Source organism: Carassius gibelio, chromosome B15 (genome assembly GCF_023724105.1).
Source record: "Carassius gibelio isolate Cgi1373 ecotype wild population from Czech Republic chromosome B15, carGib1.2-hapl.c, whole genome shotgun sequence".
In the NCBI taxonomy this organism is placed as follows: Eukaryota; Metazoa; Chordata; class Actinopteri; order Cypriniformes; family Cyprinidae; genus Carassius; species Carassius gibelio.
The window spans coordinates 16,583,746-16,607,935 of record NC_068410.1 but is presented as its reverse complement, the minus strand read 5'-3'; the positions used below and the strand labels follow the sequence as shown (position 1 = coordinate 16,607,935).

The 24,190-nt window shown below is 35.9% G+C and overlaps 1 protein-coding gene across 1 annotated transcript; it reads left to right on the top strand.

Moving 5' to 3' along the window:
* Positions 1 to 478: 478 nt before the first annotated feature.
* Positions 479 to 13,386, top strand: flot2b (flotillin 2b). Its single transcript, XM_052576452.1, has 11 exons — positions 479 to 708; positions 2,070 to 2,151; positions 2,635 to 2,725; positions 4,625 to 4,748; positions 4,847 to 4,965; positions 5,570 to 5,683; positions 5,782 to 5,901; positions 6,032 to 6,246; positions 10,133 to 10,316; positions 10,437 to 10,586; positions 11,506 to 13,386. The coding sequence occupies exons 1-11, from the start codon at positions 660 to 662 to the stop codon at positions 11,536 to 11,538; spliced, it is 1,281 nt and encodes a 426-aa protein (XP_052432412.1). The 5' UTR covers positions 479 to 659; the 3' UTR covers positions 11,539 to 13,386.
* The last annotated feature ends 10,804 nt before the right edge of the window (positions 13,387 to 24,190 follow it).

Below are 24,190 nucleotides of genomic sequence, written 5' to 3'. Positions count from 1 at the left end.
GTATATAAAGAAAACAAAGACTATTTTTAAAACCCTTAAGTTTTTTTTTTTTTTTGTAATTCATATTGTACACTATTGCATTAAAATGGCTGTAATAAAATGTTTTATTTTATGTTTTATGCAAAATTATTTGAAAAAAAAAATCTACTCCTGAGGCTACTGAAATGAAAAAAATAAATGGCGACAGAATGAGAATACACATTTATAAACTATCAAAATATGTAGATGAACATTCAAAAGCTAATAAAACACAATATCACATGCACAACACATAGCGCATATCCATTCAGTTCATCAATAAAGGAACGTACTGCAGAGACATGAATACAGTCAGCATTTACAGTAATCATGACAACACAGCCTGTGTTTCAAATTCCTAGTGTGCTGCCTACGTAGACGGCATCTTAGGCGCCTTCGAACGCTCAGTCGTGTTGCCTAGGTAGGGCGCTTGCTAGGATTGAGCCCACAGCCGTACACTATCACGCGCCCTTCCTTCCTTCCTGTGGCGGTGGGCAGGGTCGCCTGTGTTGACAAACATTTATTGTCCTACTAGGGCGGAGATTTATTCATTTTGCGAGTCAAAAATCTGCTAAATAACCGCTTTATTAAATATATAGGCATACACACGAAAGGATTATTGTTTGTTATTAAATGCAAGGATGGGTTGCTGTTTGACTGTTGGACCAAATGAAGCGCTCGTTGTGTCAGGTATCGTGATATATGTGTTTTGCTTGTGATATTAGGAGTTTAATATGTATAGCCAATTATTGCATTCATTGGTTAATTAAGTGTGCGTGTAAATGTTTGTTTTCACATGTATTGTGAATTGTGTGGTTAGTAATATCATCCAGCTAGCTACAGCTAAGTTACTACATTAGCTCATCAGCTCTTCCGCATTATTTACACGAGTCATTCATAACTGTTTAAAAATGTTTATGATAAATATGATTAAGTATGATAAATTCGAGCGCAAACATATTAATCACGAAAAAGTATTTGCAGTTATTATTTTTCTGTATCTTATGCTTGCTAGATGCATCCAGTTGCACTTTAATTGTGATTTAATATTTGATAGCTCTTTACATTCATTCATAACTAAATATATTATTTTTATCCTGATGAAATCACTTTAATAGTGATATGGTGACGCTACATTTAGCTGATTTCTTTTAAAAGGCTGAGAAATGTAGAAGTAATGTTGTTATGTTTAATAATTATTTAGAAAGCATCATAAAACAATACCATATTTACATGGTACTTCAGAGTATCTCCAAGAATATTATTATATTAACATTTGGTCCAAAAGAACAAAGACCACATTTAGACTGTGAAATTAATATTAACATATTCATAAAATATTATTTGATACATATTTAAATTTATTATTTAATGTTTTTACTCAGTACATATATAATTCATTTTTTCATTTATTTAAATGTTTTGAAAACTTGAATACAAAAAAAATGTGTTCTATTTAGGAAGTTAGTTCCTTTGATATATATATATATATATATATATATATATATATATATATATATATATATTCAGTTTTTTTGTGTAAACTTTTTTTCCACAGCTTCCTTAGCACTCCCTGGAACCAAGTAAACATTTTTAAAGACTAATTTTATTTCAGCTAATTGCCGAGGCAAAATTTCTCATTTAGTTTAACTTGATATTAAAATGACACAAAAATAACTAAAACTAAAGCTGAAATAAAAATGTATACTAAAAAAAACTATATACTGTATATGTGTTTAAAAAAAAAACAACAACTAAAAACTAATTAAAAAATGATAATAAAAAAAACTAACAACATATTACTAAAAACCTTTCAAAATATATACAAATACATTTTTTTTTTTTTACAAATGAATTAAATCTATAATAGTGTTTCAATGATACTAAAACAACACTAATGGTAGTCAGAGTACCATGATATGCCTTTTTTTGATTGGGCATCTTTCACAGCATCTTCTAGTTCACTTCATGTATGATTCATCATTGTTTCATGTTTGACTGTGTCTTTTGAGATTATCACTGCAGTCACACGTGTTTTTCTTCTCTTTTAGGTGCCTGTTGTGGTTCAGATGAAAAGACATATGTGGTGGGAGGCTGGGCGTGGGCATGGTGGTTTATATCAGACACACAGAGGTAATGCCAGTCAAATAAATGAGGATCACATTTCACTCTGTAGTGCAGTAAATGTAGTCAAAGTTCACTAAAACAACACACAGTCAATGTTTAGCTGTAACTATAATGCCTGACTTTAGAAAACTGGTCAGGTGTGTTTGTCAAACCAGTTTGGCTGTATAGAGGTCATCTTTTATCGTATACATCTTCTGTCGTTAGATACTTATGCAGTACTATTTCTGTTAACTTCTTAAATTTTCATGATCAGCTAAATGAGTTGATTTATGAGCTGATCTGATGCTTTTCTATCGAGCGTTTGCGTCATTCTTTCCCGTGAACGTCTCTCTGATTGCATACTGAATTTCCTGTCAGCCACTGCCATTATCTTTGCACTCCTGCCCCATTTTTTGAATTCTGCAACGCTAACAAGCTTTGGAAAATCTGGTTTGTCTTGCTTTAGGCATTGTTTAGTTATGTTTAACATTTGGTATTTTCTTCCCCCAGAATTACACTAGAGATAATGACACTACAGCCTAAGTGTGAAGACGTGGAGACAGCGGAGGGAGTCGCTATTACAGTGACAGGAGTTGCTCAAGTAAACACTCAGAGCTCATTTACTGTTGTTTTATTAAATTCATTCGTAGATTTTCATAATGATTTCATCATTATTGCAGTCTTCATTGCAGCTTAGTATCAGTACATCATTTTTGGGTCTTGAAAGTTAGGGTATAGACTATCCTTCGAAAGTTTGGAATTTTTTTGACAGAAATTAATACTTTTATTGAGTAAGGATGCATTAAATTGATAAATTCCTAAAAACATTTAGCACAGACATATTAAGCAGCACATTGATAATAAGTAATGTTTTGTGAGTGTCAAATCAGCACATCAGAATGATTTCTGAAGGATCATGTGACACTTGTTATTTTAGTATCATCAAGATACTATTATAGTTTTTCGTAATATTTTTATTTTGTTGTGGTTTTTTTCAAATTGGTTGAGATGCTAAACAAATCATGATTCAATTAGAGGTAGAAGCTTACCATATTTTTCGTACTATAAGTCGCACCTGAGAATAAGTCGCATCAGTCCAAAAATACGTCATGATGAGGAAAAAAAAATCTATATGTCGCACTGGACTATAAGTCACATTTATTTAGAACCAAGAACCAAGAGAAAACATTACCGTCTACAGCCACGAGAGGGCGCTCTGTCTTCAGTGTAGACTACAGGAGCACTGAGCAGCATAGAGCGCCCTCTAGCGGCTGTAGACGGTAATATTTTCTATTGGTTCATTTCTCTTAGTTCCTTTCTCTTGGTTCTTGTCAAATTAATATTGATAAATAAGTCGCACCTGACTATAAGTCGCAGGACCAGCCAAACTATAAAGAAAAGTGCGACTTATAGTCTGGAAAATACGGTATATGAAAGAATATCTGATAGGAACTTACTGTCTTTAGAAAAGTTTAGGTGGTATTTTTTCTTCTGTATAATGCATATTAAAGTTAATAAGTGCAGCGCTGCTTTCTTTACAGCAGAAACCAAGGAAACGCTTTAAGTGCCACCTGGTGGCTGAGAGTGAATCTGCTTCTGTTTCATACAGATATTTTTTATGTATAGTTTCACAAAACTGAAGCCAAACAATTCTGTTTCTGCTTCAAATTTGGAAATCATACAATCTAATTTAGATTAAAAACTGCTCATGTTACATGTATGCAGCATCTTTGTTTGGATCATTATTAAAAATGCAGTGGTTGTTTTTGGAAAGAGCACAGACAAAGCCTTATTTACTTTATATGAAGAGAGTTCTTTTATTTGTTTCTTATATATTTGATTTGGGGCTTGTTTTAAAATTTCCATTTAGTTTTTTTAACTTACATTTACATTATTTTTACATTTTGTTATTTAGCAGACACTTTTATCCAAAGCGATGTACAAATTAGAACAAAAAAAGGCAATAATACGCAAATGCTATATTTGTATATTATTATAGTGTTATATTTCAATTTAACAAAGAAACGTGCAGCATTTTGTCTAAGTAATAATAAAAGGACACATTTAATTTTAGAATTTGTCTTAAAACTCATTTTGTTAAAAAAATCGAATCGAATCTTGAAATCAAAATCGTGAATCGAATCGTGAGTTGAGTGAATCGACACATCCCTGTTAAAAATAAATGTCTGTATAGTTTTTATTCATTTTTATTTCAGTTTTAGTTGTTTTAGTACCATTTTAGGATCAAGTTGAATACAAGAAATGAGAAATGTTGCCTTGGAAAGTAGCTGAAATAGAATAAGTGAAAGTTTTAAATATTTTATTTTAAGTTTGTATGGTTTTAGTTCATTTTATTACAGTGATCGCTGGAATAATGTCCCCCTAACATTTTGTAATGTCTCTAAACCTTAGAATAGTAGTACATCTTTTAACTTTTATTTCTCATTATTTTTGAAGAGTTAAAAAAGCTGGTTTAACTCTTGCTTTGTGTCTCCATCAGGTCAAGGTTATGACCGACAAAGACTTGCTGGCGGTTGCCTGTGAGCAGTTTCTGGGAAAGTCTGTCATGGAAATCAAGGCTGTGGTCCTGCAAACCCTGGAGGGACATTTACGTTCTATCTTAGGTTAATAGATAACTACCAATTACAGTAGCCTCATTAAAAAACAAAGCTTATGTGTGTGATTCTACGGAGCTGATGTTCTGTTGCTGTTCTTACGACAGGCACTTTGACCGTGGAGCAGATCTACCAGGACAGAGATGAGTTCGCTCGGCTGGTGAGGGAGGTGGCAGCTCCTGATGTGGGTCGGATGGGGATTGAGATCCTCAGCTTCACTATAAAAGTAAGACATGTGTGTTTCTTAATGCAAAATCACGTGCATGGAAAAGGTGTAGAAGTGACCCGCCTTCATTCTAGAACTCAATATGACCTTCAACCAGTATACATGTATACAGTAAATCAAGGGGATGTCTTGTATAATAAAAATAACATTAATATTAAAATAATACTATAGTTAGTGCTGTCAAATCAATGTATTGTATCCCAAAAAAATGTTTGTGTTTACATAATATATGTGTCTAGAGTATATATACACACACACAGAAATATATGTAATATTTATATATTGTATAAATCAATATGATTACATATACATGTAAATATTTAAATATGTTATTATATATTATGTAAACAGACAGTGTATTTTTTTATGCGATTAATCAATTTGACAGCACAACTTATAGTATTTATTAAAATTTGTAATTAGCTTTTATTTTTAATTTATTTAATTTATTTCAATTTAAATCTGTTTAGTTAATCTCTATTTAATTTAATCATAATTCAATTAATTATTTTACATATTAAATTAATTTTAGTAATTGTAATAGTAGCATTTGAATACAAATTGAATTTAAAAAATTATATTGACACTTGTTTTTTCTTTACAGGATGTCTATGATAAGCTGGACTACCTGAGCTCTCTTGGAAAAACTCAGACAGCGGCTGTACAAAGGGACGCTGACATCGGTGTGGCCGAGGCAGAGAGGGATGCTGGGATTAGAGTAAGAGACTTCAGGCTTCATTGTTTTTATTGCTAATGCATTATCCATTAGATGTGTGGCTTTCATTAGCTTCTGTTTTCTCCCACCTCCCTGATCAGGAAGCTGAGTGCAAGAAAGAAATGATGGATGTGAAGTTCTTGGCCGACACTAAAATGGCTGACTCCAAGCGAGAGCTGGAGCTGCAGAAAGCTGCTTTCAATCAAGAAGTGAACACTAAGGTTGGATTAAAATTCATTTCAATCCAGGACCATCGTCTTCAATCAAAGTCATCTTGTTAGCTGGCCGGATGTGAGCAGTCTCAGATGAGAGTGCTAGTAATTGTATGAAATGTGTCTCTCTTCTACACAGAAAGCAGAGTCTCAGCTGGCCTATGAACTACAGGCAGCTAAAGAGCAGCAGAAGATCAGATTGGAGGAGATCGAAATCGAGGTTGTGCAGAGGAAAAAGCAGATCTCCATTGAGGAGAAAGAAATTGAGAGGACAGAGAAGGAGCTGATTTCAACAGTCAAGCGTCCTGCTGAAGCAGAGGCTTACAAGATGCAGCAGCTGGCAGAAGGACAGAAGTGAGTGGTGCTATCTATCTATCTATCTATCTATCTATCTATCTATCTATCTATCTATCTATCTATCTATCTATCATCTTTCTTTCCGTCCGTCCATCCATCCATCCATCCTTCCGTTCGTCCATCCATCCTTCCATCCATTAATTAATTAATTCATTCATTCATCCATCCATCGATCCGTCCTTCCATCCATCCATCCATCCATCCATTCTTCCATCCATGGATCCGTCCATCCATCGGTCCATCCTTCCTTCCTCCCATCCTTCCATCCATTCATCCGTCCATCCATCGGTCCATCCTTCCTTCCTTCCATCCATCCATCCTTCCATCCATTCATTCATTCATTCATTCATTCATTCATTCATTCATCTATCAGTCCATCCATCGGTCCATCCTTCCTTCCTTCCTTCCTTCCTTCCTTCCTTCCTTCCATCCATCCTTCCATTCATTCATTCATCCATCCATCTATCCGTCTGTCCATCCATCCGTCCATCCTTACATCCATCCATTCATCCGTCCATCCATTGGACCATCCTTCCTTCCTTCCATCCATCCATCCATCCATTCATTCATTCATTCATTCATTCATTCATTCATCCATCCATCTATCCGTCCATCCTTCCTTCCTTCCATCCATCCATCCTTCCATCCATTCATTCATTCCTTCATTCATTCATCCATCCATCTATCCGTCCATCCTTCCTTCCTTCCATCCATCCTTCCTTCCATCCATCCATTCATTCATTCATTCCTTCATTCCTTCATTCATTCATCCATCTATCCGTCCATCCTTCCTTCCTTCCATCCATCCATATATCTGTATGTCTGTGTCTATCTACACTGCACTTTGAAAACACATCAGATCTCAATGATCATACATCACGCTGGATATCTGTACTGATCTGGACTGGGTGATATGTTAGGAATGAAAGGATGCCACATTGTTTGATGTAAATTATATTATCAATCTACAGAGGGCTGAATTAAAAGACACCCCGAAAATCAAATTGAAAACATGATGAAGCAGACTAGTCCATTTTGATGAAATTTCATTGCAGCAACTCAGATTAGTGCTGAGTAGTTTGTGTGGCCTCTGTCTGTTTGTATGCATGCCTGACAACTAGTGGGCGGCGCCAGAGAATTTTGAACACAGGTGCTGAGGGGGTGCTAGATCACTGACAGAGGGAGCTGGGCAATTATAAGTATCAACAAAAGATGTTTTTGTTGTTGTTCTAATTATTATTAATAATAATAAAATAGCCTAATACATCCACTAAATATTTTTTGTAACATATTATTATATGATTATTTGGCTTTTCACAATTTAATTAACATTTTTTGTTTTATGAAATTAAACAAGTAGCCTATCCACCCGCGCCCATTTTTACGACAAGAAAAAGGTGGATAGATCAGTCACTTCTCAAAGATTTGTATACAGTCCACATAAAATTCACTACACAAGTGTTTCAGAATCTGAGTCCAAGGCAGTATGACATCAGAAAGCACTGGGGATATATTGACTTGCTATTTACAGTCTCAAACCAGAGCCTTTGCTCTCTGTGTATTGATGTTAAAATGTGCCAAGCTGCTGTTTCGACCAATGCCACAGCTGCAGATATACAGTGTGGAGACAGGACAAAGATCTCTCACTTGATCTCTCATGGAAAGGAGTAGGACTGCTACAGTTACTAAGCTACTAATTTAGATTAATATGCATTATAGATATGCAAATTAAGTGTTTATGAGAAGTGTGGGAGTATTATCCTGCTTACTGCATGACATGGAGGCACCCGTGTAATCCATTGCATTTTTCCTTCAGAAAGTACTTAAAATAGGCTATTCGTAATTTTTGGTCATACAAATAAGAGTAGCCTTATAGGCTAAATCATTTGTAAAAAAAAATATAATAATAAAACCAATAAATGAATAAAAAATGACACTCGCAATAACACCAATATATTGACCTTTTGTAAAAATAGAGGGGGGAAAGGGTGCGCTTTCTGCCAGTGTCTGTGAAACGGAGCGCGTCAAACAATAAAGCACTAACTTTTCTCACAACAAAAATAAATCTATGGGAATAAATTAATATCTTGGAAGGTCTACTATTAAACGAACCAATAAAAAAATATTATATATATAATATAATATTATATATAATATAATTATATATAATATTATATATATATATATATATATTTATTCTCTAATTTTTCTAATTTTATTCTCTTCAATTACTGTGAAGATGACGAGTCCACTTCTGCATTCGGTAACTTCATCTTTGCAGCCGACGCTGACTGAGAAAGCACTAGTTTATTAATAAATAATTAAAATGTCTTCTTCTCCCCGGGCACATTCATAATCATTTAATTTGCTGTTGCTTTATGCGCGCTTGAACACGAAATGGCCTATAGGTTACATGCCTATATGCCTAAAGGATGTTTAGGAAAGGAAACCAGTAGTTCAATTCCAGGCTGCAGCAAAGTCAGATTGTGCAGAAAAATCATCTGTTTCCTGTGGTCTTGTCCTGGTGCTCCTCTGAGACAAGGTCTTTACAGGGGATCTGTATCTGGGGCTCTAGTTGTCCTGGTCTCCGCAGTCTTTCAGGGATGTAGAGGTCCTTTCTAGGTGCTGATCCACCATCTGGTCTGGATACGTACTGGATCCGGGGGACTGCAGTGCCCCTCTGATCTGGATACAGACTGGATCTGGTGGCTACGGTGACCCTCTGAATAAGGGAGAAACAGACTAATATTAGCGTAGATGCCATTCTTCTAATGATGTAGCAAGTACATCGGGTGTTATGGGAAGTGTTTCTGGTTCCGGTTTACCTAATTAATGCAGCCATTAATGCAACGGATTTGGATATTAGAAGCTTATTAGTGTGTTATGTGTAAGCCATTTGAGGTGATTTTGTAGTGCTCTGTCAGTGCTCAGCCTGATCCTCCTTGCACAAAGGAGCAGACACCAATCCTGCTGATAGGTAAAGGACTTTCTATTGGCCTGTCCAGCTCTCCTAGAGAATCTCTGTTTTCTATCTATCCTATCTATCTATCATCTAAATATATGGATTTTTTAATACATTGCAATTATGTTTTATTATAATGTTATTTGTATTAATTATTTTAAAGTAAAATTATTAATAATAAAATAATGCATTTGTTAAAACAATAAAATCGGAAAATAGACATAAATAAAAAATACAATATAATATAATTTATATATATATAAAAATATATAAAGAAAAATATATATAGTATACGCAAGTATATGAAAACATATATAACTATATATAATATATAATAATAATTAATTACTATATGTAATATTAATTATATATAATATGTGTATATATACAAATATATATGTATATATTTGTGTATATAAACACATTTTGCTTGGAGGAAAGGAAAAGCTATATATAGCCTTTTTTTTTTTTTGCTAAAACATTCACTGAAATATAGTGGCACACACTTTTAAAGAGAATAACAAATTAGCACCACTGAGGAAAGTGGAAAGTACAAAACACTCTGGAGACAATATGATCATGAGAATTTGGGTGGGGATATATTTAAAAGTATTTAAAAAATATAATAGCTTTTTTTATCGTTTGATTTTGAAGTGAAACAGGACCTCAGCATGTTGTTGTATAACCATGATGAAGTGCCTTGCTAGTAGATGGATGGTCCCTTGTGGGATTTGAACCTGCAATCTTTTAGTGTCCATCTGTGCTTCTCTTCTACTTTCAGAATAATGTTTCACAGATGTGCCACAGATGTTGCATCAAACCCGAATAGGATGTCTGATTAATCATGTATCCATGATGTATTTGAGGAACAGATCTGTGACACACCAAGATGAACTGTGTTATATTGGTGACACTGAACAGGATGAAGAAAGTGCTGACTGCTCAGGCTGAGGCAGAGAAGATCAGGAAGATCGGAGAGGCAGAGGCCATCTCTATCGAATCCGTGGGGAAGGCCGAGGCCGAGAGTATGAGGCTGAAGGCAGAGGCCTACCAGCAGTACGGAGAGGCCGCCAAGACTGCGCTCGTCCTGGAAGCACTTCCCAAGGTGAATGAACGTTTCTCCTATGCTATCTGAAATACCTTGATAGAGATTGAATTATACATGGGGATGCATAGGATGGGCCTGGATTTCATATATAGATTTTCTAATGTCCAACACCTACAGATCGCTGGAAAGGTAGCAGCGCCTCTGGCCAAGACCAATGAGATTGTTATTCTGAGTGGGGATGGCAGCCGCGTGACCGGGGAGGTGAACCGTCTCCTCGCTGAGCTGCCGGTGTCTGTTAATGCACTCACGGGTGTGGACCTGTCCAAGGTGAGACTGGCCATTAAATCAAACGATTAGGACACAAAACGCTGAAGTTAATCATGCATTTGTGGTGTGGGACTTTTTGGCCAGGTGTTTTACAGTGTTTAAAATGCACAATAATCAGTCAGTAATTAATTAAACATTTATTTATTTATAAATGAATAAGTAATCGGTCACACTTTATTTTATAGTCTAATTCTCACTGTTAACAAACCATTAACTTCGAGTTTTGCCTCAGTAAACTACTAGTTTGCTGCTCATTAATAGTCAGCAAGGTTGTTGTTTAGTTTAGGTATTGGTTATGATTAGGAATGTAGAGTATGTGTTTTATAAGTGCTAATAAAAAGCCAATATGTTAATAATAAGCATGCTAATAAGCAACTAATTAACAGTGAGATCAGGTCCCTATGCATAATCTAATAATTATCCGAGTTGATAAATAACCCACAAAAAGTAACATAACTCATACTTTATTTTTTAAATAATAGACAACAGTTGTAAAATTTGTACATTGTACATTTTGCTTCTCAAACCCAGATTAGTAAAGATTGTAAATGTCAGATTTTTATGTTCCTATCTTCATAAATAGTAAAACATAACTTTAAAACTCTAAAGGCTACAAGTGAATTTAGGCTTCACACAATTATAATGTCCGGTATGAAAAGTTTAAAAATGTAAGATTGATCGCTTTGTTTTTTATCTTTGGATAAACGTGTCTGCTAAATAAATGAATAAATATCCATTAACAATACTGATCACATTTCTGAATAAGAAATATTAACTAATTGAATTAAATAAATCTCTAATATGATATATATTTAGCAAATCAGGCTCATAATGCAGTTCCATTCCTACCATGTATAGAATATTGTTGTGTGATATGTCATCAGATAATGATCTGCTTGATGTGTCTGTACTTTCACAGATCCCTCTGTTGCAGAAGATGACGGGTGCTTAAGCAGGAAGTCAATCAGTTGCGTCTCCTTCATGATATGTTGTATGCACTCACAGAAACTGCCTTTAGAAGACTTGGAAATCTTTTATTATTATTATTATTATTATTTAAAGAAACAAGTAGATTTTTGATACCTCTGGTGCCTTAATGTTTTTTTATAGGACCAGAATATCTGCATGCACTGCTGCTCCCACATTCCTCAGTTCACTTGTTGCTGGAGTCATTGTATATCACACACGTCAGAGACCACTTTTTGTTTTGTTATAGATTTCTGTAGTGTCAGCATACAAAACTCTACCTATCACACTTTTTCTTTACTGTTTTATACACTTTTATCTCTACACTACTAAGACACTTTAACACTCAATGGTGAGTCAGCTTTAGTTTAGATTACAATCAAATCTTTGTATCCGTCCAAAGTCAAGCACTGTTTCTTCATTCATATTAAAGCATATTTCTGTCTACAAAGAGGCGACGTTATACCTTACAGATCCTGCCATGATTTCTAACATTCAGGAAGACTGTCACTGATGCGAGTAGCGAGTAGCATTCAGTACACTAAACTCTTGGACAAAAGTATTGCTTCACGGGTAAACTTCAGTGTCATCTTTGGTAGAATGAAGCCAAGTGCTCCTCTTTTTTTTTTAGATGTTGCTGACACATAAATAGACATGGCCTTTATAAACCCAGCCATCTTGCCAACTTAAATCATTAGTTCAGATCAATCTCGTCGCTTGGGCATTTTTAATATCGTTGGATTGTATGTGTGCTTTGTTTTGTTAAATTGATATTATTGGACAAAATCTGTTTTTTTTTTTAATTTATTTATTTTTTAAGAAATTTAGTTCTGGAGAGATTTATCATTTGTTGTTTGATGTTTGGATATCCAACCAATCCGATGCTGTTAATATAGTTTCATGACAATAGAGTTGAGCCATTTTTAAGATCATTTTGTATAGTTGTTTGACACCAATGCCTAACAAAATCTTTTTAAATATTAACACGAGTTACATAAGATACTCGGTAGCTGTCATGGGATGCATTGACATCGCCATTTATGGACAATAATGTTCTGTTTTGTAGTGGTTTATCTAGATGGTGTACTCTAGTCACTGTGAAAGTTTATTACCTCGGTTTCCTCATTCGGTTCAGAGCGAGTGGCGGTTTGCAGTAGAGTTTAACATGCTTCTACATTTATTCTGCTGGGAAGGGACAAAGTCACTTTTCCTTGTGTTAATTTGACATGCTAATGAAAAAAAAAAACGATAAAGCCAGGAGATCACACTCCTCTTTGTGATATATAGATTTTAATCATAGTTTGTGTCCGTTTACCGTCCATTTTTATTAAATCTTTATAAAACTGATTTATTTATTTAGTTTTAGCATGGGTAAGAGGCACCGGAAACCTTGACTCTTTCCGCAGTTTCTTTTTCTTTATTTTTTAACACTCTGATATGTTTGATTAATTCAGAACTATTAAAGCCATGTCAGGTTTAGCCATTTAGCATTAGCGCATCATCAACTGTTTATGTGCTTTGTATGGCATTGGTAATACACTATACTGTGTACTGGACAAACATTATAGGAACCGTAGAAGGACAGGACACAGCTCAGGACAATGACAGGACAAAGCTCAGATGTGCTTTTCCTTTAGTGGGTCACACAAACTAACCCCAACTTGCCATTGTCGATATGGGGAGGATTTGGTAGTTTTATACATGCTCTTTACACAGATTTAACTCAGCATGTTTATGGTGCATGTATGTATTTCCAAATGTAATAAATGTAATGTGACCCCGTCTCTGTCGATTTTCTTTCATTCCATTAAAATGCTCATATAAACCGTGTCAACTTTATGAAATTAAAGTCTCCTTTTGTCGTATAAGAATGATTGAAGACACGAATCGCTAACCGTGCAGAGGGTGTTTGTTATGAAACACTGACACCGTGTGGATAAGATGTGCAGTGCAGGATTGCTCTTATAAAAGACTAATCCTCAAACAAACGACCGTGAAAACACAAATGGCGTATTTTAGCTTTAAAAAATACACATTGGCAGTACTATTTCACAGCTTTATAATTGTGTACAAAAGAAAAACGACCAAAAACAGTGTGAAACAGACTGCGCTGTTCCAATATCACAGGAGGATCGTTCACACAACTCGTTTTAAAAGAAGTTCAACTATTAACTGTTGTGCTGTGCTGAAATTTTTTGAAATGTATGTAATTTGTTTCTCCCAGTCAAAACTGACTTCAAAAATCACTTGTAGAATGTTTTATTTTTATTTATTTATTTATTTAAATAAAACCCTATTTAAAATGCAGAGCCTCGTTTTCATATCACCATCCATCATCATTACACTTTAACGCATTAAAATAAAACCAAATCTAGTTGACTATTCTTTGTAGCTTACTTTCTAAAATGTTTAATTCCTTTAACATCACCTTTTCTGGTTTTAGGTTGGTTTTGGTGGACCGGCTGAAATAGCAAAGACCTATAGAAGTTAATACATACATTTCTAAGCCAGCATGGTCAAAACGTCTACAGTGGAAAGAAGAAGTGAGTGAAATATTTATGATTTCCTGGTTTTCTGCTTAAATTGGTCATGGAATGCGATCTGACCTTCACCAAAGTCACAAATATCAACAAACACAATATTTCTAAGCTGACAAACACAAACATGATGTTTCATGTCTTCTTGAACACCCCCACTGAACACACAAATGAACAGTTTTTTAATAACTGGTTTAACCACCTTTCACAGCAAAAAAACTCAAGCAACCGCTTCACGTAGCTGTGTATTAGACCTGCATAACATCCAGGAGTAATTTTGGACCATTCCTCCTTACAGAGCTGCTTCTGCTTGGTGTGAATGGCTCTCTGAGGTCTTTCCACAGCATCTCTATTGGGTTGAGATCTGGGCTTGACTGGCCCACTCCAAAAGATAGATGATATGTCTCTGAAGCCATTCTGTAGTAGATTAACTTCAAACTATAGGATTATTATCCTGCTGCATCACCAACTTCTTCTGAGCTTCAGCTTGCAGGCAGCCGCCTTGAGATTATCCGGTAGGATATCCTGATAAACTTGGGAATTCCTTTTCCCCTCCACAATGGCAAGCGGTCCATGTCCGGAGGCAGCAAAGCAGACCTCCACCATACTTCACTGTGGGTTTTCTTGTTTTCTTTTTATGGTATAAATAGCACTGCATGTTCTTCATTTTCATTTTCCCAGTAGTGTAGTGGTCTCAAGGTGGTCTTTGGTGAACTTTAGGTGTGCTGAAATGTTTTGTTTGGAAAGCAGTTTCTTCCTTCGTGGTGTCCTTCCATGGATACCATGCCTGTTGAATGTTTTACGTATGGTTGACGGATGAATAGAGAAGTTAACCAGCTTCAATGAATCTTAAGATGTTATTCTAGGGTTCCTTTTCACCTCAGTGATTATTCTGCATTGTCCCTTTGGAGAGATCTTTGCCCACTTATGGAAAGTAGCCACAGTACCATTTGTGACTTTGGTGAAAATCAAATCAAATTTAATGACCAATATATACAGAAAACCAAAAAATTCAAAGTGGTTAAATCATTAATATTTCAAGATAAATACTTACCAGGCTGAAATAACTTTCCTTAATTATTCATGCATAATTTTTTAGAAAAATCGTGCTAAAATATGAACATCAAATACGAAGCATCAGGCCTTTGAGGAACAAAAGCCTAGTGCATCATATTTCAGGTCTAAATGAGTAACTGAATCTCATTGCAGGGCAGGAAAGAGATCCATGCGATGACGTTTCTGGAGCAGCTTGTGTGGAATAAAATGAAATCTCCAGAGAAACACATCATATTGAACTCTTCTTAAAGCACATGGGGCCGCTGTCCAGCATCAGGTGTCTAAGCTTCATAATAGCATCAAGCTTTGCGTAATATAAGCATGCAACAGAACTAATTAAATGTAAAACACATTTAAGAGCTTTTCCATCATTATGAGAACATAGGAGTATTTCAACAATGTAGTATTTATTTATTTATTTATTTCTGCTGGGTGACTGTTGAAGACATTGAATCCACATGAAATATTTTGCATAATTAAGCCTAAATGCTTAAATGTCAGCTTTCTCTTCTAATCCTCTCAGTATTTAATCTGCCAGCAAGCGTGGAGATCTCCACATCCCACTAGCAGAAGCCTGTTCCACCACATTAATTCTGATTTTTTTTTAACTCCTCGAACGCACATCCTCCGGGTATGACATTAAAATAACCTCACAGCACTTTAGAGAGGAGGAGAACTAGATCAGCGGTGGAAAAACCACTGCTCTGTCTGTTTGTTTGCTGCGTGGAAGTGTCAGAGTCTTGACTCATGGAGACGGTGAGTGAGAAGTCTGGCTGTAATTAATGTGTTCTCTGTTTCAGCGCCGCCGGCAGCTTTGAGCTCTCCTAACAGCTAGTGAGCTATGGTGACAATTATCAAGTGCAACCGCAATCATCTTTCTTTCATGCACTCTAGATAACCATCTGATGCCTTCCGAGGGTGTTAGGGCATGTAACGAAAAACATCTTATTATCATCGCTTTATTTCAGCTTTATTTTAAATGAATTAATAATATTTATTAGTTATTTACAAAATATTTATATATTTTTTTACATTTAGCATTATTCATATTATTTATTTTGAATATGTATTTCAATAACTTATCCAATGTTAAATATTAAAAACAATTAACAATTTTAAAATAAATTTTAATATTGAATATTTACTTAAATTATTACTTTTGTTATAAGCCTACACTGTAAAAAAAAAAAATACTGTAAAAAAATACGGAAGCAACAGGTTATATTTGCATAAATTTCCAGTTAAATGCCATAATTTCATTAACTGATATAATGTTAATATACCAACTTATTGAAGTACTGAAATCTATTTTGTACCTGCGCTAATAACCAACAAATGCAGGTGGTGATGAGAAAGTCACAGGATGAACCAAAGCATCAAAGCCCATCACAAGCAGCGTTTAAATAATAACATGTATGGAAGGTGCACAGTGTCATTCACACAAACACTAAACACCATCATGGTAACTCACAAAACTTAAATGAAGCAATAAACATTCATTTAACAACATTAGGTGTAACACACAACCCTAAAAAAACTGATAAGAAAAAGCTAAAAAAAAACATTATTTCAACAAAAATACATCTAATTTGAAATTTAACGCAGGGAATTCTGGAAATGTTTATTAACGGTTATTCACCATATATATTATAGGGGAATTTAACGTTAACCGTTTGCCAGGTTTTTACGGTAGCATTTGTAAAAATTCATTCTTTTTCTTTTCTTTTCTTTTTTTTTTCTTTTTTCCTTTTTTTTTTTTACAATGTATGGTTAATATCGTTATTAATTATATTATTGTTTATTTGTATTTCTAATATAGTTGTGTATTTGTTTTTCCACACTAGAGACACTGAGCCTCTTATGGTGTGTGCACAACAAAAGCTAATTTAATCGTGTGAGTGAATTTCATACAAAGTCAAAGCAAAAACGCAAACTGATTTGTGAACAGTAACTGTGCGTTCACACTGCCGGCGTCGAGAGCGTCAAAGCGGCCGGAAGTCATTCATTTTCAATGTAAGTCGGCGTCGAGCAAGGGGCAAGGAACTCGACCGGAAGTTGAAGTCGGGTGGGGCCTGCCATCTTTTAGCAGAACTTCACCTGCGTTAGCATTCCCATTGACTCCCATTCATTTTGGCGTCACTTTGACAGCGAATAACTTTACATCTGAGGCGTTTAAAGACTCTGTTTGTCCATTATTTATTTCTAAAGATACACGACAATATATAAAGGGCTCCATTACCTTCTATGTTACATTATGGCCCCGTATAAACAGTTTTTGTAAAAAATAGGCTAACGATTGCGTCATAACCACTCGGCTCTCTGTCGCATTACCGTACAGACAGGAGGAAAAGCTCGCAGGCAATTAACTTAATATGGCGTACTGGCGTTACATTTTAAAATACTATACAAAATAATTAATCAGAATACTTACTCCTGCTCACTCACGCCAAAGAACTCCCCGCTCAAGCTCGCCGTCTCTGCAAGATTAACGATGGCAGTTTGCACGCACAGCCACTTAGAAGATTTACATCTGTCAAACAGGTTGCTGACGTCGTCAAGCTTCGTTTGAGTCTGCGCGTCAGAAACGGAAGTGCTAAAAAACGCTAAAACTGGGCTTCATTTGTCTCAATTGAGTTCCAATGGGGTCGCTGTGTCCATTTCTTTTACTGTCTATGGCGTCGAGGAGCGGCGCAGCGCGACTTGGCCGTTGAGAGCGTTGAGGACAACTTTATGGTAATGAGCTATGACGCGGTTGGGCAGCTACCAATCGGAACGTAGAAGTCAACCGCTTGAGACGATTCCAGAGAATGCAGCTCCGACCATTAGTTCCCAAGCACTACGGAGGACAGGTTGATTATTGCTGTTTCGCGTTTGCAATAATCTATGATGTGTCCCTGTTTGCGTACAGGGACATACAAAATTAATTAAAAGTTATACGTGGACCTAGGTGTTTGAGATTGTTCATTTTAAGTAAAGGATCTTAATATTTTGTCCACAACAATATTTAATGAGGTTGACTTATAACGTTGCCCTCCCTGTGGTTAGTCTGCACGAGATCAACAAGCTTGTTTGCTTTGCGGCCACTTTAAATACAAAATAAGCATTCGATCTACGTCAGAGCATCTGAGCGCTCACGAATCTTTCTGCAGCGTCGTGAGCAGAGCGGCAAGAGCGATTTTTGATGCTCTCGATGCCGGCGGTGTGATCGCACAGTAAGGAACACTAATGACACTTTTTGGGCATACCATTATTTAAACAAAAACGCATAGGCAAACATCTTTGTATTAAATGTTTGTATAATTATGTAATTCCTCTATTACAGTAAGTCTCAACCGCAAAGGACTGGAGAGGAGAGATGACGTGTGTAATTGCAGTGCTGTTGCTCATCTTAACGCAAGTCCTTAGGGTTTAACATTAACTTGGTGACTAAGTAACAGACCCAGTCAATGCCTTTATTGAATTCATGCCTGGATAGCCCTTCTAAAAAGGCAATTTAAGCGCTTTAACCACTTAGCTGCATCATGCTTTAGGAGGAAGAGTGAACTGATGAAATTATCGATCTATCAGAGAATTACATGAGTCACACAGTGTGCTGGGATTGGGATGCAGCGCCGCACATGATGACTGCTGCTGACAGCATGAGAACAGAGAACTACAGCCATATTACCGACGCTTACAGACCATTAAAGGTTCAAATAGAATTAGCGATGTGACCGCTGCAGAAAGAGGTGAGGAGGTGTGCTTGAGCCCTGTTAAAAACTACACTGAGTCTGATCCGGTCCCACTGTCAAAAACCTCTGGCTCAGTTCAACCTAAGCATTTATCCTACAGCAGTTTATTTAGTAGTGTTACTTTTACAGTATGTCATTGAGATACTGTTATAGTTTATGAACGGTAATGATCCTAGCTATGACCGTTGGATCAATCACCTTTAGAGAATAGCACAAAATACACAATGCCAGCACCCTTAACAATTACATTAATATCCTTTTGTAATTAAAAACATAAGCCGGACTCATTTCGTCAGTCTCGTTTCATTTTTTGCACATTTTGACCATACTGCACCTCTTGTTGAGGTTTCTCCACCATGAAACAAATATTTGAAGGCAATTTTTTTTTCAACTTTTTGGAGTTCTTCTGTTATTAAAACTTTATTGTTATTACCATTTGACCAGTCTCAGTTTTATTCTGTTGTTTGGTTTTTGATGAAATCTTTGAAATTTGCTGTGTTTGGTTGTCCAATTTATCAGCAAGATTTTCCAATTGGCTTTCATGTTGAGAGGAACTCTGTTTCAGTACATGCACTTACAGCTGTCTCTTGTTAAGGTTAAACAGTTTGCTGCAGTTAGCCTGGACCTGGGTAGTAAGATGTCCATTCTCCTTTGCAGGTATGGGAACCGTCCCAGGCAAATCATACTGGGCACCTAAGGACACTTGAGAACCATGTACTGCTGTCCCTGCTGGAGAGGGAGTACACAATTGCATCTGGTCCTGGTTTCCATTCCACGTACTGAAGCTTAAGACCACAAATTCAAAGACAGGTGTTGGTTTCTAAAACAATCCACACAAAACCACACTTTTCCCAAGTTCACACTTACATTAGCTGAGGTATGGTATGCGTATTTGGCATGCTGTATGGGGAAGGACTCCAAGCTCGGGAATGGCCCGAACCTAGAGTACCACCCCCCCCCACCCGTCTATTTATACAGTGAACTAGAAAGGGGGGAGATGGGGTGGAGGAGGGATGCTGATAAACCATCAATGGATATAGGTAAGTCAGCTGTGGTCCACCTGTGTTGATTAGGCAAAGTATTTGACGCGCTCCTCCCGAATCTTGTTAATAAAACCTCATTTAGTTTGATTGATGATGATTGATGTTTGTGTGTCTGGTTAGATGTCCGCTAAACTCATCTTTTTCGAGAGCCGTTGGTGATTAGATGGCTTCATTGAGGAGGAAGAATGAACTGTTCAAAGGTCTATCTGGAGTCTGATGCACAGTCAGTGTATTTCTGGTCCGCCCAAGACAAAACTCACTCACAGTTACAGCATTCCACTCCCATGTAGTTCAAACACGGCTGAATAACAAATGGCGTAACAAACACCCGGACACTTGTCCACTGTGTGAAATTCCCATAGCATTGTAATCTTCAGCCTTGCTGTTTCATTGTCGGCGGCTTCTCAAATAGCTCAAATTTCTCAAAACGTAATGTTTGTTGATTTATCTTCCGTACGGCCCAAACACAGTTAGGAAAAGAGCAGCCTACAGGAATTGTAGTAATCCAGGCATAACACGGTAATCTCCAGTCTTCGTTTTTGGGGCCTTATGGTTAGAGATTTGGACTCACAATCCAAAGGTTGCAAGTTCGAGTCTTGGGCTTGCAGGGATTGTGTTTAACCTTGCTTTGCGGATAAGCGGAGATCAGTCTCCTCCAGGCTGTGCGCGCACGTCAATCTGATTGAAGTCATATGAGAGCTTTAGGATCCAATGGCATTACAAAGTTTTACAAGCTTCTTTAAATACTTATCATTGGTAAACATTTTCTAAAACCCTGTGATTTCAAATAATAATAACTAATTATAATAGAGATATTAATTTTGGATAATTTTTCACGGCACATATCAGGCTATACTCCGTCTGCCATACAGAAACGCCGCCCCTGGTGGAGGGAGATCCGCCAAGATGAGACAAATTAAGCCCTGATTTTACATGAAATTTTGAAATCATCTGGCATATAACTTACATAATCTCAGAACAGACTTTTGGTGGGGAATCGTGGAAAAGAAACCTTGTCCTCATTAGAAGTCGGTGTACTATAAGAAGCATAATGAAACAGATTTTTCAAGGTAAACAATTTATTTAAATCTTGGAGGAAAGCTATAGCTACTACATTACATTGAAACTGGGTCAAAACACATCATCTTTGAATAATAAAAAGGATTATAATACCTTCTGCAATCACATTAAGATTCCACAGAGAATAATAATAGACTATTACCTTGAGTAGTATGGCAAGCAATCTGAATTTGCTGGCAACTTGTGGAGTAAACTCTACAAATGGTTGAAGGAGATGCATGCTTGGCATACTAAATTAGACACAGATTTTGAAGCTGTTTCCAGACAGGTCCTGAGAGCATTTCATTGTACATATTTAGGCTGTTGTGACAGACAAGCTGGCAGAGTCAGAGAGACCAGAACAAACTTTAGACACAAACATCGTAGTCTCTAGGAAATAAGTGTGAATGAATTTATTTATATATATATATATATATATATATATATATATATATATATATATATATATATATATATATATATATATGAAATGTATAATAAAAAAAGGAATTATTTATTTTTAAGCAATCATTTTATTTTTGTTGTTTTATATCATGTTATTGAACACAGAAATAAAAATGGTAAATGGAAAGGTCATATAGGTTTCCTGCACTTAAAAAAAAAGCAACTCAGGACTTTTCAGGCACTTTTATTCCTCCACAAGCTACTCTATCTCATCTTTTCTCTACCAAACCCACCTGCTGTTTTGTCTTCATCACTTACCTCTGGCTCTGAGAAGAAAGTAGCAGCTCACAGCAACTCATTCTCACAAACCATTGCCCAATTTTCACCACCAATTTGCTGCTGACCTCATTTGAGACTGTCCCAGGGGAGGAAAAAACTCCCTATTTACAAATGAACACCTGCCTCTCAACCCCGCCCCCTCCCCCTCCTTCAAGAGCTCGATATTGATGGCACGATAAAGTCATTCAGATCCACACAGCTGAGCTCATCATCATTAACCCCACAAACAGGTCACCAAACTGATTCAACAGCAAAAGACTACATCCCAGAGAATAACATGAAACACACACCACTTTTAATTGAAATTTAAATTTTTAGATGTATTTTGGCACTTTTTAAGTGAATCGTGCATGAATGAGCTAGTGTTGTATTTCAATGTTTGAAAGGCGTTGTTTTTAACCAAGGCACAAAGCATAGCCTTAATTTAATGAACAGGAACAAATAAGTACAATTTAACCATGATTTACCTAAAATGAGGGAATGAATTCTTTATTATAGTGTGACCACTGACCATGATGTCTTGTTTAGAATAATGTACAGTACGCTGATGAATCATTTACAATATGATCAGAATTATGTAAAAAATTTAAATATAATCAGTTTGGATTTAAGTATTTGTTTTGATTAGCTAGAACTGCTTTATTGGAACATAAGACACAATGTTCTTATCAAACCCGTTGATCCCAAAATGCCCCAATCACCCGGCCCGAGTCTGAGGATAATGTTGTTATGGGTGTGGCTCCCTGAATTATTTTTAGTGCAACTTGATGATGTATTTGGTTCCTCCCATTCTTTCATCTTTGTATTCAGTATTCAGCCTCATTACGCCTCTTCCTATTTATCAAGTAATCAAGAACAAGAATGTCAGTCCTTCAGAAGAACCAAGGGTCACATGAGACAGTTGCAGTGAGGGAATAATGTGAGTGTGGTTAGATCTAACAAGTTACTGCTATGTGGCCAGGCACATCAGTTCCTTGGGCTATCTGGGTGACCTATTTCCTCCTAAACTCGTGGAATTTAAAGGTGCAACAGAGAGGAAAGCCACTGAACGACCCATATAGCAATTATTAATGTACATTGAAGGTTCTCCTGGTTAGTTTAGGTTTAAGGTCAGATTGGTTCTGAATTATCTTGATATCTTTGGCTTACGGTGTAATGCAATACTTATGACTCAGGTGCAAAGTTGGATATTATAAAACGAAGATGACTAGAACATGCCTTTAAGACTTCAAAATGCAAAACGTGTCCTCTGTGAATAAAACGATCCCTGCTGTGCCATAAATAAAGTGTGTTTGCCTAAACATGTTCTAAAGGAATAGTTTATCCAAAAATGAAAATTCAGTCATCATCAATCTTGCTAAATATTGAGAAAGAAATGAACGATCAGGTCTGAAAAAACAAGTCTGTAGTAAGTGACTTGGTTTATCAAATCAAGCAAAAAATAGATAGCCTTGCAATAGGCTACTGGTCATCATTTGCTCATCCTCATTGCTCTCAGTTTTCATCTATAGATTTAGATATTATGGGTCTCATTCATTAATAATTTAATGCATCATTTCTCATTTATACACACTTTTTTTTTGGAGATACTACTAATTTTCTCCATTCCTGTTTCAGGGGATGCAATAAATCCATATTTGAAACGACATGATTTTTTTTTTTCTTAAAGAAACACTCGAAAATAAACACAAACTTTAGAAGAACCTCTAGGAACCCTTTAAAAATAGCAGTTATAAATGGAACGCATAAATTCCTGCAAAAACTCTAAAGACTAACAATCGTTCCTCATGTAATCCGTAAAGTTCCATTGAGGTTCTCCAGAAGGTTCCACCAATGTGTCAGTCTACTCCAGATGGTCCCTCAAGCACCTTCATTTTTAGTGTTAGGAGTACTATTTCTTTCACTTGTATAAAACATTTAAGTTATATTAACTAGACTAGAAATGTATACATAATCTTAAAGGGGTCATGACATGGATTTTATTTATGTTCCTTGAAGTTTAATTATAATGTTAATAAAGTCTTTTAGTTTTATTCTGTTGCAAATATATATATATATATATATATATATATATATATATATATATATATATATATATATATATATATATATATATATATATGCAATGTTTTTTTAACCCTCATTCTGACCCGCTCTCTAAAACAATTGTTTTTAAGGGGCGTGTCCTTTAAGCCTTGTCAGGAATCAGCCACTGTTATGATTGGCTAATGTCATTGCATAGGAAACACTAAATGCTCCCTTGATGTTGCATGTGAGTGTTTTGACACCTTGAGCAAAAATAAGAAGTAATTTCCAGACATGGCATTCTTAACTCCTTTACTCACAGTGTGTGATGCAGCTGCAGTCAGATTTAGCACTGCTTCATCTATCAACAAATTTTTCTGTATCTACAGGTTTATGGCAGTGATTGTAATTTGCATATAAAGGTAGTTAATGCCAGTGGGTGA

Excerpts from the sequence above, each read along its gene's own strand:
- flot2b (XM_052576452.1), top strand. The coding sequence starts at position 660 with ATGGGTTGCTGTTTGACTGTTGGACCAAATGAAGCGCTCGTTGTGTCA. Across the intron at positions 6,247-10,132 it reads CAGCTGGCAGAAGGACAGAA|GATGAAGAAAGTGCTGACTG; the intron begins GTGAGTGGTGCT and ends GACACTGAACAG. Across the intron at positions 10,587-11,505 it reads CGGGTGTGGACCTGTCCAAG|ATCCCTCTGTTGCAGAAGAT; the intron begins GTGAGACTGGCC and ends GTACTTTCACAG.